General features: G+C 40.6%; 1 protein-coding gene across 5 annotated transcripts in view; it reads right to left on the bottom strand.

The window, feature by feature from the left end:
* Positions 1-4268: 4268 nt before the first annotated feature.
* The window catches only part of SYT9 (synaptotagmin 9), an 80248-nt gene continuing 67887 nt past the window's right edge, over positions 4269-16629 (bottom strand). The window contains exons 4-8 of one of the 5 annotated variants that reach the window (XR_014560648.1): positions 15300-15420; positions 14226-14397; positions 12243-12372; positions 9388-11659; positions 4269-5576 (exon numbers count right to left, since the gene is read on the bottom strand). Coding sequence is in view for 3 of the 5 variants with exons in the window: in XM_083725232.1 (XP_083581358.1) it covers positions 11552-11659; positions 12243-12372; positions 14226-14397; positions 15300-15420 (531 nt within the window). In the remaining 2 variants the exon portion in view is untranslated. Of the gene's footprint in view, positions 5577-9042; positions 11660-12242; positions 12373-14225; positions 14398-15299; positions 15421-16629 lie in introns of those variants that run through there. The other 4 variants (XR_014560649.1, XM_083725233.1, XM_083725232.1 and 1 more) reach the window with 4 other exon arrangements.

Here is a 16629-nt window from a genome sequence, read left to right as displayed (position 1 = left end):
CTCAGTGTAGAGCACCATGGTATTGATCCCTACATCTTTAGAAGAGGTCTTGTGAGATCTGGCAGGCCCTCACAGAATGGCAGGAAGTGTGCACGAGCAGTTGCACAATGCATTTCCTTAACTACTGGGTTACCAGAGAGTGGTCTTTACTCCATATAGAGGTAAGAATATTGGAAATTAGGGGGAACAGCTTCCAGATCAGAAGTGATTCCAAACAGACTTGAGCACCAGTATCTCTCCCCTGCCCACAAATTAAACACAGATTGAATAACAACCTTCAATAAAAGATTCAAGATACTGATGTGCATACATTTAGCCTATGAGTATTTCCAAAAGAGCTATGTAGTTCTATTTGAATTGTGTATCTTCTGTAAGTATGTGGATTAAAGTAATGATTTAGAGATGCATATTCATAGAGATATCTTAGCAGGGTGTTAACTGGAGAGAAAAAGATAACAGAATGGAAAATTAGCCCTTTTGTCTCTGAACAGCTTTGCACCCCAGATATGTATCTCTGTTAAATGCAGAATAAGATCCATTATCCACACTCTGAAAACTTACATTCCTGCATTTGCTCCCGATACTGCTTCTTTGACTGAATTTGTCTTAGGTTATTACAACAACTAAAACTGTACGTAAACAGGAAGGATGTGACACATAGAGGAAACCCTAAAGCCATTGATTTAGAGGAGCAGTACTATTAGGGACAGTTTCATAGATATTTGTACCTCCTTTGGCTGGAACAATTGCTAAGAGCTTCCAACAAGCAAAGCCTCTCTTTGCAGTGAGGGGTGAAAAATGAATGCTGTCATTTTAGAGCAAAAACAAGAACCGTCTCACTCTGCTCCAGTGCTGCCTTACAGTACATCAGGCAGTTTGGGCTGACAGTGAAATGGAGGAATGAGGTGCAAAGCTTTTTTGAACTTCTTTGAGGTTAGTGCAGTAGTTTTATACGAAGACTGGGGAGAGCCAGGTACAAATCCTCTCTTGAAGCGGTCACTATTTTTCAGACTAACACAGAGTTGCTGGGAAGAACTGTGTATGATGCCTGAGATCATTGGAGAGGTTGGCTACAAATGCACTAAATAAATGTTTTCTTTCAACAAACACATTGCAGACATTAGATTGTCTGAACGTTAACCGAGATCCTGGAAACATGGGCTGCAGTCCTGCGCCTACAACAAAGAGGGTACAGAGTGGCTCCAAATTTCTTGGCGGTACAGGAAGCGCTGGCAAGTTGTATGTTCAAATTTATGCAACCTCAATTTAAATCTTTTTGAACAATCACAGTTTTCCTACAAGGCAGGTTCACGGTTGTTTTGGGGAAAACATAAATAACAGCAATTTGCAATTCCAAAACATTAAAAGTATTCTAAGTTTTACCACATAAATTAAAATATGTGACCTTCTTGGTGACTCCATGAATGAAATTGAGGCTTGTGGTTTAATTAAATTGGAAATGGCAAACTATTCTATATATAGTCTGTAGATTATTGATCACTGTGTTAAAAGGGCAAATCAGCTCAAAGACAGAGACAAATGCACTTTTTCTCATTAAGGGACAGGCAAAGTCTCTCTCACACTGCAGGCACAACTTGGAAACATGTCCACAATGGTGACCTACCAGGTACTTAACTACCTCTGCTTTCACAGTCCTAGGCTGACAGAGTTTTTGGGCCCCTGATAGGCTGTCATATATAGGCCGAGTTTGGCTTGGTCCCAGATTGGCCGCATTCAGCTTTGTGGTTCACTGAAAGCCAGTGTGGGGCTGTGGAGTGTCATGCAAGGACTGGGGAGACTGAGGTTCAGATCCCAACTTAGTCGTGAGCTCACTGGGTGACCTTGGCCCAAATGCTGTCCCTCAGACAAACCTACCTCAGAAGCGAGAATAAAACGGTAGAGAGAGACCTGTGTGTGCCCCCTTGAGCTCCTTGTTGGGCAGGCCTTGTTGGCCTTCGTAGTGTTGCAGTTTATCTTGTGGTCTATTGCCTTGTTCAAACTTGGTGACTTAATGCTGAACCAGTTTGTGGCAAATCTATCAGATAAGTTGAAGCAGTTTATGATAACCGTGATCTATCAGATAAGTATTTAAATAAAGCCAAACCTGTATTAATAAAAGCAAAACATTTAAATGGCAATCATGCAATAAACTGATTTATTTTTGGTGCCTTCATATATCAGGTATGCACAAGGGTTTGTGTATCCAACCAAGCCAAGAGAGGATTTCGCAAACAGAAAGCGACAGGTGGTGAATTTTGTAAGTCGCCCCTTTCTCTTGCAGTTCTCCCCATTACCTCCCATGCTCCATGTTCCAGGGGCTTCTGCAAGTGCCTGGGGCAAAATTTTGGGAGGGGACACAGAGAGAAAGGGAATGGAAAGGAACTGCCTTCTCTGCTTTCCATTCGCAGAAGCGCCTGCTGGACCAAAGAGCCTTCCATCAGCAGAGGGTCAGAACTGCCCACAACCCAAGGAATTTGCATTGATTTTGATAATGGATGTTGACCTGTATGCATTATATCTGCCAGCTTGTAGTGTGGATATATGCACACTGGGATGAACAATAATCCCCCTTTTGGGAGGAATGAGTGTTAATAGGAAGAGACACTGGAGACAGATAATAAGTGCTTGAATCTAGAAATCATTTTGGCCTCAGATCACCGGCTCGGGGATCAAGGAAATGAAGGCACTCCTGCTCTTCCTATTGTTCCAAGGACTACTTAGCAGGAACACCTGCAATTCAGATTTAACAAATCTGTGTGAGAATAGTTCATGGTGCTGGATGTGACATTTTTGAATCATAAGCAGCCCTCGTGATCAACCTTGAGAAATTGGAAACAATGGGGCTTCGGCTCAAGACTTCCAGAAGAGTGTGTGTGTGTGTGTGAGAGAGAGAGAGAGAGAGAGAGAGAGAAATGGAAGGGGAGAAATGCCTGCATATTTTATGCAGATTATGTTGCACAAAACATTACCAACATTTACAATATAAACAGAAGTAAAATGGCATTTAGCTAAAGTGCATAACCTTTTCGATTTGTATGGCTTTTGAGAAAAGTCTGAAATATCTTTACTTATTTTCTTATAATAGAAGGAAACCAGGCATTGACAAATGACTTTAGCGGGAGATGGAGCTAGCGGGAAGTGACTTCATCTGTTTATAATTAGACAGGAAAAACAAGTGTATGCTTATGTTTTACCTCACCATCAAATGGGTTATAGATTTTTGTGTGTGTGTTTATTTGTCAAGCCAGAAGCTATATTTATAAATGCTCAGGGTGGACCACAAGAGTGGGCCTTAAAAGGACATGCTTTTCCATGGCAGTATTGGAACACAGTAGGGAAAGGAGCTTACAGAACAGGTGAACTATTCATATGATGCATTCATGTTTATTCATGACAGGAACCGTGTACAAGTCATCCCATGTCTATAAAATATGTCCTATGATAGAAAGACATACAAACAGCTTTGCTGGATCTGGTCAAAGGTCCATCTAGTCATTCTGTTCTCACCGTGCCTAACCCCAGATGCCTACAGGAAATCCACAAGGATGACATGAGAGCAGTAACTTTATCCACTTGATTCCCTGCAACTGGTATATTGCTTTACTTTTTAATACTATGTATGTTTACCTGGAAGTTAGCAGCACAATGTTTAGTGGGATTTACTTCCAAGTACGTGTGCATAGGTTCTCAGCATTAGTCACCCTGAGTTTAATGCAGTGTCTCTCGGTGAGTAAAAGAAACATGTCTGAGTTTGCTCAGAACGGGTCTGAGTTATTCCCAAATCCTCTTTTCCATGCATGACCACACTCTACCTAAGCACACCTAACAATTTCCATGAATGACATGTCAAACATTGGCAGATAGAAAGTCAGTCTTACTCATTTAAACAAGAAAATTATACTCTTGTCAATTTGAAAAATTAAAATGTGAAACATGGTGGGTGGGTGAACCAAATTGCAACACTGCCCTTAAATTGCTCAGTGGTGCTTAAGGAAATAATACTTAACTCTGCAGAAACTGTGTTTTATCCTGCAGATTTCCATTCCAACAGGGAACCCAAATAATGTATCTGTTGCATTGTCCTCTCCTTGTTGCATATGGTACTTGCTTATTTTGCTTCCAGCCTTAATTTATGGCTTTGATTCGGAGAAAATTACTCCACAGGTTGCTATCAGGGAACATGGAATTAAAACACTTTTAAAGCACCGAATGTGGGCTGTTTAAACATTCACTTCAACTTTAATATATAAATACAAAATAGGCATAAATTACAATAGCACAATTTCTTACGTCATTTTATTAAGAACAAAATAATTCGTACAGACTAGATCTATATAAATGAAACCACAGTACATTTTACTTGTGTTTATAAGAACGTTATACTTTTTTTATAAAATTAAGAAATGTTAAATTTATTTCGCCCCTCAAACTGTTACTGCAAATCAATCATGCATTACCTCTACTGAACGAAGAGAAAAAAAGTCCACCAAACTAACAAAGCCTTGACAAGGATGTGGGTTTACGCTCCAAATTAGACACTGAACATAGATGTACCAGGACTACTCATTGAACAACAAATATTAAAAGTATAGTACAATGTCTGTGTGTCATCAAAGCAAAGTCATATTTAAATACAACAGATCTCTTTACATACTTTCGTGATGAGCCTAAAATAAGAAGAAGAAAAAATGAGGAGGACTATCCAGCATGCAACCAAACAAAACATTGCAAATTTGAGAGCTAATTATCGGTGAATACAGATTACTGTTTACCAAGTCACCTGCCTGGGCACCAGGGCTGGAGAACCCGAGGCCCTCCAGATTTTGCTGGACTACAACTCCCACAATCCTTGAGCATGATGGAAGTTGGGCACCCAACATCATCTGGAAGGCTGAGGGCTCCCCATCACTGATTTGCATCCTGGTTTGCTTGTAACCACTTAGTAAGCTAGCTGTGTTTCACCCTCCCACATCAGCCCTCTTTAGTGGTTCACACAAAGGTGAATTGGATGGTGTATTTATGAGCCAGGTAGTTACTTCTATCCATGGAGGTTCCCCGCTTGTTTAAATCATCATGTGGAAAGTGATGAAGCAAAGTGTGTGCATCACGACTATGCAGAATGCCTAAGGAGCGTTGTCATCACAATGGTTTCTACCACTCCCTCCTCCTCAGATCAGGTGTGGTGGTACAGGCCTCCTGATCTGGCAAGATGAGAAAGCCAGCCAGCTTTCCAAGCAGCTACAAGCACACCGTGGTGTGCTTCCATTTGTTAGCCACCTGTATTCACTCTGCAGCGGCCAAAGGAAAACAGAAACAGTGAGGAAATGGAAAACAAACAGAGGGGAAAAAGAGCCCGGATGCTTACAGTCCATCTTATATACGTGCCTTGTCTGCGTCGTTTTTGTTAGCTTATTTAGCAGTGGAGGTGTGCATCCGTGTTGCCCATCCTTCTTGAGTGCGGCCCCATCACAGCCGTTTAGATGTACACAGTTCATTTCCCTTCACGGAGATGGAGGCCCTTTGAGAGAATTGCAGGACCCAGGCTTGCTTCCAGCTGCAGTTCCTTGCCCAACCCACTGTATTAGAAACAACCTTTTAATGCAATGCTTGAAGATATACCACACGGAATGCATAGTTCCATTAATATCACACCTCAGTTTGGCACATCTTATTTCTTTCAACTGTTTTTTTTGTGTGTGTGTGCACTATAAAACACAATTGCGTGCTGAGGTCCCCAAGACACCCCAAACCCAATAACTCAAACTTCACACATTATTTTTGTTTAAGGTTTTTGGCATAATTTTGGCCACAACTTTATTATCAATACAAATTGTGAGTGGTTGCTTAGGCATTGGTTAGACTATCTGTCCTCCCCGCCTTGGGGACAGCCCTGACTCCGTAGTCAGTGCGGAAGAGCAAGATCAGGGTCAACTGGAGCTGCGAAACAGACCCTCAGCTAATCCCCGCATGCTCCTTGGAACTTACACGGCCCGCACCCTGCACCAAGGGTTTGGACGAAGGGGATGGTAAGTTCCAGAATTCCTTTAACGGAATACCCGTGCAGCATTGGAGGGGCAGGCCCAGCCTATCCATACCCCTCCACCAACCAATTTTAACCAATGCCTAACCGCCAACCTTACAAGTTGTGACGATTTGCTACGCAGTAGGCAAAACCCAATTGGCACACACTAATCAGCCAAGAGGTAAATTCCTACTGGGCCCCCGCACCAAGGCGAACGACCCCATGACAGGCATAGCAAGGTCAAGCGAAGCCCAACAAGGGAGGGCGGGCGGGAGATCCGATGTCCACAGCAAAAGAGAAAGAGAAAGCTGTGGACCTTGCTTAAATAGCCACTGACCCCACCCCTAAGTTTGCAACATCAACTTTCCCCAGATAACCAGATCCTCCCATCTAAACAAGCCCTGGCTTTAACTTGCCTAGCAATCATGGGGTGCCTTGTATAGCCCCATCCGCAACCCGTGCTCTCCTTTTAGTGAGAACACGCTTTATGAAGAAGGAAGCAACTATTAATGACGGGGGGAACAAAAGTAGAGTAGATGTTAATGCTCTCCCTTTCCCTTTTTTTTTATATGTAGTATTATTCTGTTGTGGTTTTTCACAGAAGCAGCTATTTTTTTTTTTAAAAAAATGGACTGTATGGCAGAATTCTTTCCTTATGAATACCACTGCCATTATTTTTCCAATTTTACTCTGAGGTACAGTCATTTTATAGTACATTGCTCTTGACAGAACGAAAGAACACTGTGATAACTCAGGACGTTTCTGGCTGCTTTGGTCCAATTTAAGTTATGCCTACTTTTAACTTTTCTCCCTTCCCCATTCATTGGCCATAATATATATATATTAAAAAGGCTGTACTTCTAAGTGTTCCTGAATACTGAGCACTGAGAAAAAGATAGCTCCAAAATAAGTATCCCACTGATTCCTTTAGCCTGGTTTCCTGCAGTTTAGGTAGGCTTGCCGTCTCTCCCTACCCTCTAATATTTCAGAAGTGCTGCTATAATCTCCAGTGCTTTCAATGATGGCATGATTCATCCCTCTTTTAAGGACTTTTATGCATGCTCACTGCAAATAGAAAAAAAGGATTTGAAGGCTGAACTCCTGTCTTGGGTCCCAAACCCTTCCATGGTTAATGTCAACGTTAAATTTAACATGGAAGTAGGCTGAGATCTCAGGTGTGAGGACAAGCTCAAGTAATATTTACCAATGCTAATTATTATGGGGCACTCCGTGCAGCTTAATTCTGTGACTATAGTCCTCACATTCAGTTAATACTTCTGCAAACAACAATGAATATACCTCTCAAGTAATCCCAACGGGGAGAAGCGTTCTGTATTTTCACCTGGGAATTTGACATGTAGCAGCAGAGGGAGCCAGAAAATTCCCAAAATGAGATGTTCATCAAAAATGGTGGAGCAGGAAGGTGAGAGGAACTTTATTCGCTATGGATTTTTAAAAGCAAACCTAACCATTCCACCCCCCCCCCCCAGCCCTTGTGTCAATTAGAATGTAGATATATGTAATTGTCCACATAATCTACAAACTGATACACACCTGGATATGGCAACAGTTCTTACGAGATGGTCTGAGGGCTGCCTTCTTTCTTTTTAAACCTTTTACAGCTGCTTTGATCAGCTATTAAGTCCACTGTGGCTGTGCAGGTTCAAAAGACTTTAAAAATGCTCCCAAGAAGTGACTGTATACCATACCATGCAGTCCCTTCCTGGGGAGTTGTACTGTACATAGAAAAAGTTGGCTGCCCCCAGCTATCTTTTTCTGTGTAAACATTTTTACCTGTGTGGCCACGAGGGACTTGATTCCTGCTCTCAGCAGCTGTAAAATGTTAAAAAAGAAAGAAAGAAGCCATCAGACTACCTTGTAAGAACATGTATATTTATTAGGGTTCCCTTAAAAAAAAGCAAACACCTATACGTAAATGATACACAGACCCATTCCATATATGTGAAACTGTCACAGGATGGATATAGTCTGTTCTGTACTTGAGGGCTATGAGGGGGCTACATGATGCATGAATTCATCTTTTAAAAAATGTATCTGTGACTTATGATCCTAGATACTGCGCCTGAATATGGCATAATAAAAAATGCTCCTTTAGTTTGCTTTAAATTGCAATGCATTTCAGCATAATCCGTTACAGTTTCTGTATTTCATATGGCCTGCTGTAAAAGGAACCAATTGCATAGATATCTAATTCCATCCAATGGATGGAATTCAAGGTGGTGCTAAGTGGGGTAGACATGTGGGGAATGAGGCCAGCTCACACAGTGGGACTGCCCCCCATCTCCTCTCCTGTGCCCTAATATTGTTCTGGAGGTTCCTCAATCCTCCAGAGCAAATTTAGGAGGTCCATGGGGGTGAGGAGAAGGGGGAAAGTCCCATTCTGTGATCAGTCCTCATTCTGTGCATGCAAGAACTTTGGACCTTGTCCAGTAACATATTGGAAACTATGAATTTTCTATAATTGCCATTATTTTCTTCTCTTATCAGGAAAAAAATATATAGCTAGAGGAAATGATGGGAGTAAAATTAATTTGCAAATCTTACTGCTTTTATTGTTCTTAACTATTCCTGTTTTAGAAGGGGCTTCATTAAAATGTACTAATTTGGAGTATGCGGCTTCACGTGTGCTGTGTGGAAATCCTCATGATACCATCAGGAAGGTAGTGGGCTAGGAAAGAGCTACAAACTCTTCTGCTGTTGGCATTTTTACCAAAGAAAACAAGGCAACAGTAGGTGATAGGAAAGGCTTGGAGTAATTCATGTTTCAGACTTGGATGCTTTTGCGAGCATGCACAGTTGTACCCATGCCAGAAAACAAGAAACATACAGATCCCCAGATCCCCAACATCCCAGAACTGTTTTGGTCCAATCTGAAAAGGAAGGCCGAATTGAACCCAACCCAAAAATCCGAATTCTATTATATTACTATGCAAGATTTAAATAATAATACATTGCAGATGCCAACTTGAAGTATATATGGTTAGCAGGACAAGATTAAGTGATAGTTATGGAAATGATTTATTCTACAAACTTGGAACAGTTATTTGACAACTTAATATGGATTCACAAACAGAATATAAATGTTTCATCTGAGTTTTTTAATTACTAGACAGTGCTCCTGATAGCAGAATGACTGTGGCTTAAAATTGTATTTTTGATTTTGATTTTTTACTTAGTGATGCCCATTATTAATATCGAATATTCTATGCACTGGCTTTTCAGATTGACAAAAATACCCAACTCCTCACCCTCAAGAAAGGTAACAAAGATGTATTGGTCTACATATTTTCCATTAAGGGTGTGATAGTCATTTCACATTTTGGTTTATAACAATCTCCGCATACCATGTAAAAAGTGCTTTAGTGGTTTGTTTGTTTGTTTTTCTCCAGATGAGGTGTTGCTGCTGTGTTGAAAGTCTCTCTCCAAGATTTGCTAATTGGACTACAGTTTATTCGGCCTTCCCCAAAGGGAGATGACCGGGGGCTCAGATTTTTCAAACCATTTAGGATCAGAGCTGCAAAGCAAATATAACAAATTTGAATTAGGCCAAACAAATTGTAATCTAAATAGCAAAACTTGCTAAAAGACTACCATGTCATAAAATCAACAAGTCTGGCCGTACCACAAACCTACTTTATTTGCTTTCAATTTGAACGCGTGCCTGGAGAAGAGTAAAGTCCACAGGCTTTCTCACCAAATGTTTTTAAATCACTAGAATAGGCCTAATACTGTTATCTATTCTTTTTAATCTAACTCTTATATTTGTTTCTTTAATTGTACTTGGGTGGTTTCCAATTGTCAAAACTACTCAGTGCGTGACTCATTCCACAAGACCCAAATTCTCAAAATGCTATGGGTGGGAGTAGCTTATAGTTTTGTTGTACTGTAGTGAAAAAGAAATGCAAAAAGTGGAGAGAATCCAAAATGAACCCAAAACCAAAAGAGAGTGTTTCTCAAGATGTTGAATAAATGTATGGATTTTAGTTTCGCAACAGCCCAAAGTGTTTTCGGCCTACAAAGGTATGGAGAACCTTTGGTCTTCCAGATGCTGTTGAACTACAACCCCCATCATGCCTAGCCATTGCCCGTGCTTGCCGGGGCTGATGGGAGTTCTGGTTCAGTAACACCTGGAGGGCCATAGGTTCCGCACAACAAGTGACGACTTCTTCAGGGGCTATAAGAACATCTACAAATTGCGTATGAGCCTATGTATACTTACTTAAATTGACAAATGGCCTGTCCATATCTCTGCTCACATTAACTGGCAACTGGAATTGTTGTCTGAAGGCAGCAAATGGCGTATTTTCTAATGAATCACACACAGGTGTTGTTAATTTGTGATAAAAATATCAAGGACTTTCATTTCTAAACATGACAGTGCAAAAAATAAAAAAAACCCCAGGGGCATATCTCCAAGTGTGGAAGGAAATCCAATACTTCTTTAAGCCCACGTGGCACCAAAGTCTCTAGCTTCAATATGCACTCCATTTTTTATTCATGTGGTGTATTATTATGTTTTTGTAGCCCTTGAAGAAGACCTTTAAACAGTCATTGGCTAAAACACGTTGGGCTGTTCTGAAATGTGCCCAAAGGCCAAGCTACACCGGACGTGCTTGCAAATTTGTGGTTTCTATTTCTGACTTTTAGTAATTCCACCTCCAAAGGGTTCCAGCCCTCTGCTCCACATGATCCTGATTTTTATTTATCTTGTTCTACAGAAAAAATGATATGAGATCTGTCTTTTTTCAATTGTACTTTAATGATTTCCCCCCCTTATTTTTTCCTACTGTACAACTACATTTTAAAATTAATAAGACACACAAACACACAATTATATATTTCTTCAGAACCTTGAGACACGTTCTCTTTCGGTTTTGGGTAGTGTAGTAAGCCCCTGTGTTATTTTTTAAATCTATGGTGCAGTCAATCACAAAGGCACAGTACTGCTCTCTCGGTTTTGTGGGGGCAGTTGCCACTGATGGTTAAAAGGGATATGACACACAACTTACTGGAACCTCCGTATCACTATTGTATTGTAATCCATACATTATGAAAACAAAAACTGTCTACTAATAGTTTGACCACTGACCCTAATGGGGTTAGGTATATAAAGTGGGGTTAGGTATGTAAAACAAAGGAATTCCATTTTTTTCCACCTATGACAATACTTATCATAATAAAATGTTTTATTTTCCATGCATCTCAAAAAATGCATTATGTGGGTTGAAACAACACGACTAACAATGCAATTCATTTAAGGAGTATAGATGACAATATGGGTGTTACAGATAGACATGGGTATCTATGTTAGAATCAAAACTACAGAAAGCTTCAGAAACAAAAGTACATTTCCATCTAACAAACAGAAGTTTTGCATCTTGTGGTTTGGGATTAATGTATTCTGGGGTTGGGAAAGCGGGTGAGGGTTAAATAATGGAATTGAAGGGATGTCTTTACCCCTTTGGACACTCTGCGGAATGGCCCCTGAGAAAATGGCTAAGAAAGGGTTCAACAGGAATGCCAAATTTCTGCTGAATAGGTTAAAAGAGTGAGGAAGCCTCTTCGGCAGCCATCCATGCGCAGAAGGCCCGCATAACATTTCTGTGGAATAGGGCCCTAAATGAAGACAAAAGAAACAGAGGAATCTAATTGTAACTTGAGAAGAGCTTTCGACTGCATGTCCTGAACTCTGAGGACATTTTTAATTCCAACATAATTTGAGAGCCCTCTGGACACTGGCGTGGACTTACATTATTACCAGATAATAAATCATTATTTCTGTCTTGTATATAAACATAACCATAAGCCCTGTTAGTAGTTTCTTCATATGTGTAATCCAGTGGACACCACCACCTGTAAAAGACAGACGTAATCCAGTACACAAGGATGTACTGGTATATGTACCCGAAGTTTTAGATATTATAAAAATCCACATATACATGATATATGGATTTACCTTTAAGTTGGAAGTATTTTCACATTGCACTAAAAATAAAATCTCTCGGGATCAGATTTCGCTTGATCTTTACATCAGTCTTGCTTTAAGCTTCCGGATTCCGATGTGTCTTAAAAGGATTTAGTCTAAGCAAATGGATTCTTGTTTGAAGAGGGGGGAAAAGGTGTTTTCTCCAGCACTAGGGTCATCTTAAGAGCTACTAGCATAATAGGAAAGGCAGTGTGTCAGGCGAAGGAGTCTTACCTCTGCAAGCAAATGCCAGTGAGCGATGGGCTTCCGAGGGTAGGAGAGCATTTCGTTCCAGTGGTCTCGCCCAAGGCTTTCCGCATCGTTGCCTACTTGACAGACTCCAATGACCTCATTGTGACCTACACTGTGAAAAGGTTCAATAATATTTATTTCTTAAAATTTCACATCCAGGAACCGTGTAATTCAAACTCTCTCTGAGAAAGGGTGAGCATTTGGAAACACATCTAAGGACTAAAGTTGACATGACTTTAAATGTATCTTTTTGCACTTAATGCTAATGGGATCTGAGCAAGCATGAAGAGGAAATTTGCACAGAAAATTCCTCACTCCATAGCAAGGGGAGGAAAGAGTTAAATAAACACACCCACACCCCTGTTTGTTCTGATCCCATTAATTATCAACCTCCCTTAGCTGATGCAATTTATAGTTGTTGTTGTTTTTAAAAAAACCTTCACGTGAGAGGCATATACCTATTTAGCGGCATGTGTATTTTGGTCTTCAGGGAATGGAAGTTTACTTCTTGTATATAAATTAGAGCAGGCGGAGACAACTGCAAGCCCCATGTAAATGTAAAGGCATAATGACATTTTTAAAGTCCCATTTACTGTTCATACTCTCAACATTTTCACTAATTCTAGGGAACATGTTGGCAGTGTGGACCCACCAAAGCAGTTTCTGTTGGGTGAAGCCAGAAAGGAATGTTATGTGTGTGCTAGTGTACACCTCTCCCTTGCTATTGCACCTAGATCTATACTGGGTTCTGGTGTATCCCTAGCCTGGAGGCACCATTTAAGATATCATACCTCCAGCCTACCAGGAAGGTTCCCCATCACATGAGGCAAAAAGCACACACAAACTGAGGCAAAGGAGGACAAAGAAGACTTGCCCAATGTTAACTGTTTTTCTAGTTCATAAAGCCTTGGAAATCTCACCAATGAGCAGATCCAGAGTACAGCCTATGATGTGTACAAGTTCTTAGGCTATCACCTCTCTTAACTGGTCCGAAACTCCAATATTTTTAAGCACTCCATTAAAGGAGGAGTTGGGGAGTGTGACACTCCCGGCAGTCCCTCACAAGGGTCTGCCTCCAAATGGTCACTAAAGTCAGTTCCACAGCTGCTCTACTGAGTCCAGATCTCTCTCAAAATACCTGCTATCACCTACTGGCTTATGTTACCTCAAGTTACACATACACCAAATGCATGGGATGAAACATATCTGAGAATCCACCCAGATGTGAATTAAGGAACATAACATGCAGAACAAGCAGTCTTTATATACAGAATCTGAATAGTTCCAGTTTCCCGACTTAGCATGGCTATCTTAAACTATCCTAATTCTTTTAAATATATAATTTAACATCTCCCTCATCCCATATCTTCTTTGTTCTCTCTCTCACAGCCACACTGTCTTTTCCCAACCTACACTCATGGCCAGATTTAGCTTTGATGAGGCCCTAAGCTACCGAAGGTAATGGTGCCCTTTATATGTCCAGCTGTCCTTTGTCAACAACAAATTGTCACTGTTTTTTTGTGATGAATATATGCTATATGGTAATTTATGGCCCTAATAGGTATCTAAAGCCATTTGCACATAACAAAATATGTATTTTATCAAAGTAATTGTTGAACTGAAATACAATTAAGAAGAAGTATATTATATTTTGTAAATGTACATCCAGGTTTTTTTCCCCTTTAATTTTTTTGGGGGGTCCCCAAGAAAGTGGGGCCCTAAGTTATAGCTTGTTTAGCTTATACGTAAATCCAGCACTGCCTACACTCTCTGTCCATCACTCATTCTAAGTCCACCCAAATCCATTTCCCTGCTGCCATTCATTCATCCCCAGCTCTTTTGTCAAAGGGAGATCTTCTTTCTCCTCTCTGGCAGTTTAAAGAGGTCTCAGTGAGAAGACAAAACCAACTACTGTCATTCGATTCAATCAGCTCACTAGTCTGAAGAGATGTCCAGATATCTCACCGGTCATAATCCATAACGGCTATAAACAAGTTAATTTGGTCAATGTTTTCTGGAGGGACATCAAAGACTATGGCTTCATTATAAACAGGATTAAGGGTGTTCCGCTTAGTGGAAGTCTTCCTCTTCTTCAATCGTCTCCCTTCACACATTAGTGAAACCTTCACGTAGGGATCTGTGTGAAGGACATAACAAGCATACTGGTTTATTTCAAAATAATCACAAGTTTAAAGCAATAACGCAGCAAATTTGTTTCTCTGATACCTTTTCCTTATAATCTTGTCATCTGTATTTTAAATAAAAGTAATGTTCTACAGCTAATAACCTCGCTCTCTGTTGTGTCTTAGATGACACTATTCATTTGTGGGGGAAGATTTATACCCCAATAGGATCTCCATTTAAAAACTAGGGTTGATTTGAAATACAGAATTTGTTAAAGGACTAGAAATATATGCCACACCCACAATGAGATAGTCAAAACCTGTAGTGGCACTGTACTGTATGATGATGTCTAGTTTTTCTGCCCTCTGTTAACCATCGTATTATGGTGCAAAGTGGATGGCAGAATCACAGTTTTGCCCTTCTTCAGTACATATGGTGACAGTGTGTGGCCCCTCCAACTCAAATGCTTGCAAGAAGCATTGGAAATAAACTGGGGTGGTTTTTCTACCCCAATTAAAACAGCCATGTAGTTTGGTAATGGGTGGATTGTGTGTCTTACTTGCAATTTCAGGTTGGTTTGGGATGTATTTCTACTCTGCAGAGTTATTTTATCACTGATGCCTGGCTATACTTTTGATTAATTGTGTAACAAAGTACTGCTGACAATGTTTTAAAAAAGGATCAATGCAGACCCCTTGCACATTTTTGTAAGGAATGTGCCTCTGGGATATTTCACTACCTCAGTACAGAAAAATACTGATGAAATGGTTCAGGACCAAGTATACTTCCCCCCTCTAACAAACTACTGCATTTATAGTACTCAAAGGAAAGAGTATGCTAGGACGGTCATATGCTAAACTTGTATGATTACTTTCTAAATAGTACATTAAAACTGGAATGAAAAAACATTCCTACCTGATGCTCCTGTTATGTCCATGGCCTTCAAATTTCTAGCTTTTATTATAGTAATAGTTAGTCTACCAGCAGTTGGAAGATAGCAAAGTGAAAACATCAACTCGCCAAGATCCACTTTGTCCTGTAAGACAATAAAATACATTTGGAACAGTATTGAAAATGTCTCTCTGCATCAGTTAAAATATCCCAAATAAATTTATGTTTGCCATGATATAATATGGATCTAAAGCAAGGACAATGTTTGTGCCCACTTTTCACTCTGGGGACTCAGCTACATTAGTAAAAAAAGAAAAAGAAAAAAGCTTTGGATGTATTATAAACATGCTACACCAGAAAGCGCAAGACAGCAAAATAAAATTTCTATGCAATTTTTATATAACTGTTTTTCCTTTGTTATAACGAATTAATTTCTGACTTATTTATAGCGGGGGGTTTTCCCCTCTGTGTAGATCCATATCAGAATTTAGCAGTCAGCTAAATTCTGTACGTCACTTTTCTGATGCTGTCATACAGTCAAATGTTTGTGTTGTTACTGCCATAATACATTCCAGCCATTATTTTTTAAGAGATGTGATATGTACATTGTTTTTTCCTCAAAGCCAGGCAACATTCCATGGCCATTGAGCATGCTATGTCCTCGCTGGGCTTTCTGTGTGTTTACCTTCCTAATTTGTTTTCTCAAGTTTTTCTGCATTTCTGTACCTTGCTCTTGTGTATGGCTTGTGCTTTTGGCTACAGAAGGAGCCACCCAGGAAGGATTAATTATGGTAGGTATGGTATGGTAGGATTAATTAAGGATAGTATGAAGTACAGTTAAACGAAATCTTCACCTTCAGAGGCAATATTTTGTGAGGTACTGGGTGACATGGACGCAGGTGGCGCTGTGGGTTAAAGCCTCAGCGCCTAGGACTTGCCGATCGAAAGGTCGGCGGTTCGAATCCCTGCGGCGGGGTGCGCTCCCGCTGCTCGGTCCTAGCGCCTGCCAACCTAGCAGTTCGAAAGCACCTCCGGGTGCAAGTAGATAAATAGGGACCGCTTACCAGCGGGAAGGTAAACGGCGTTTCCGTGTGCAGCTCTGGCTCGCCAGAGCAGCGATGTCACACTGGCCACGTGACCCGGAAGTGTCTCCGGACAGCGCTGGCCCCTGGCCTCTTGAGTGAGATGGGCACACAACCCCAGAGTCTGGCAAGACTGGCCCGTACGGGCAGGGGTACCTTTACCTTTACCTTTACTGGGTGACATTCAGCCAAATAATTGCACAATGAAAATGATTCACCACGCGAGAGAACAAGATTGGAGAAGGTTGCTCTGAACCATTTCAAGAGTTCCT

The sequence above is a fragment of the Podarcis gaigeae genome (genome assembly GCF_964106915.1).
Source record: "Podarcis gaigeae genome assembly, chromosome: 1".
Classification (NCBI taxonomy): domain Eukaryota; kingdom Metazoa; phylum Chordata; class Lepidosauria; order Squamata; family Lacertidae; genus Podarcis; species Podarcis gaigeae.
This window is presented reverse-complemented; position numbering and strand designations above follow the sequence as displayed.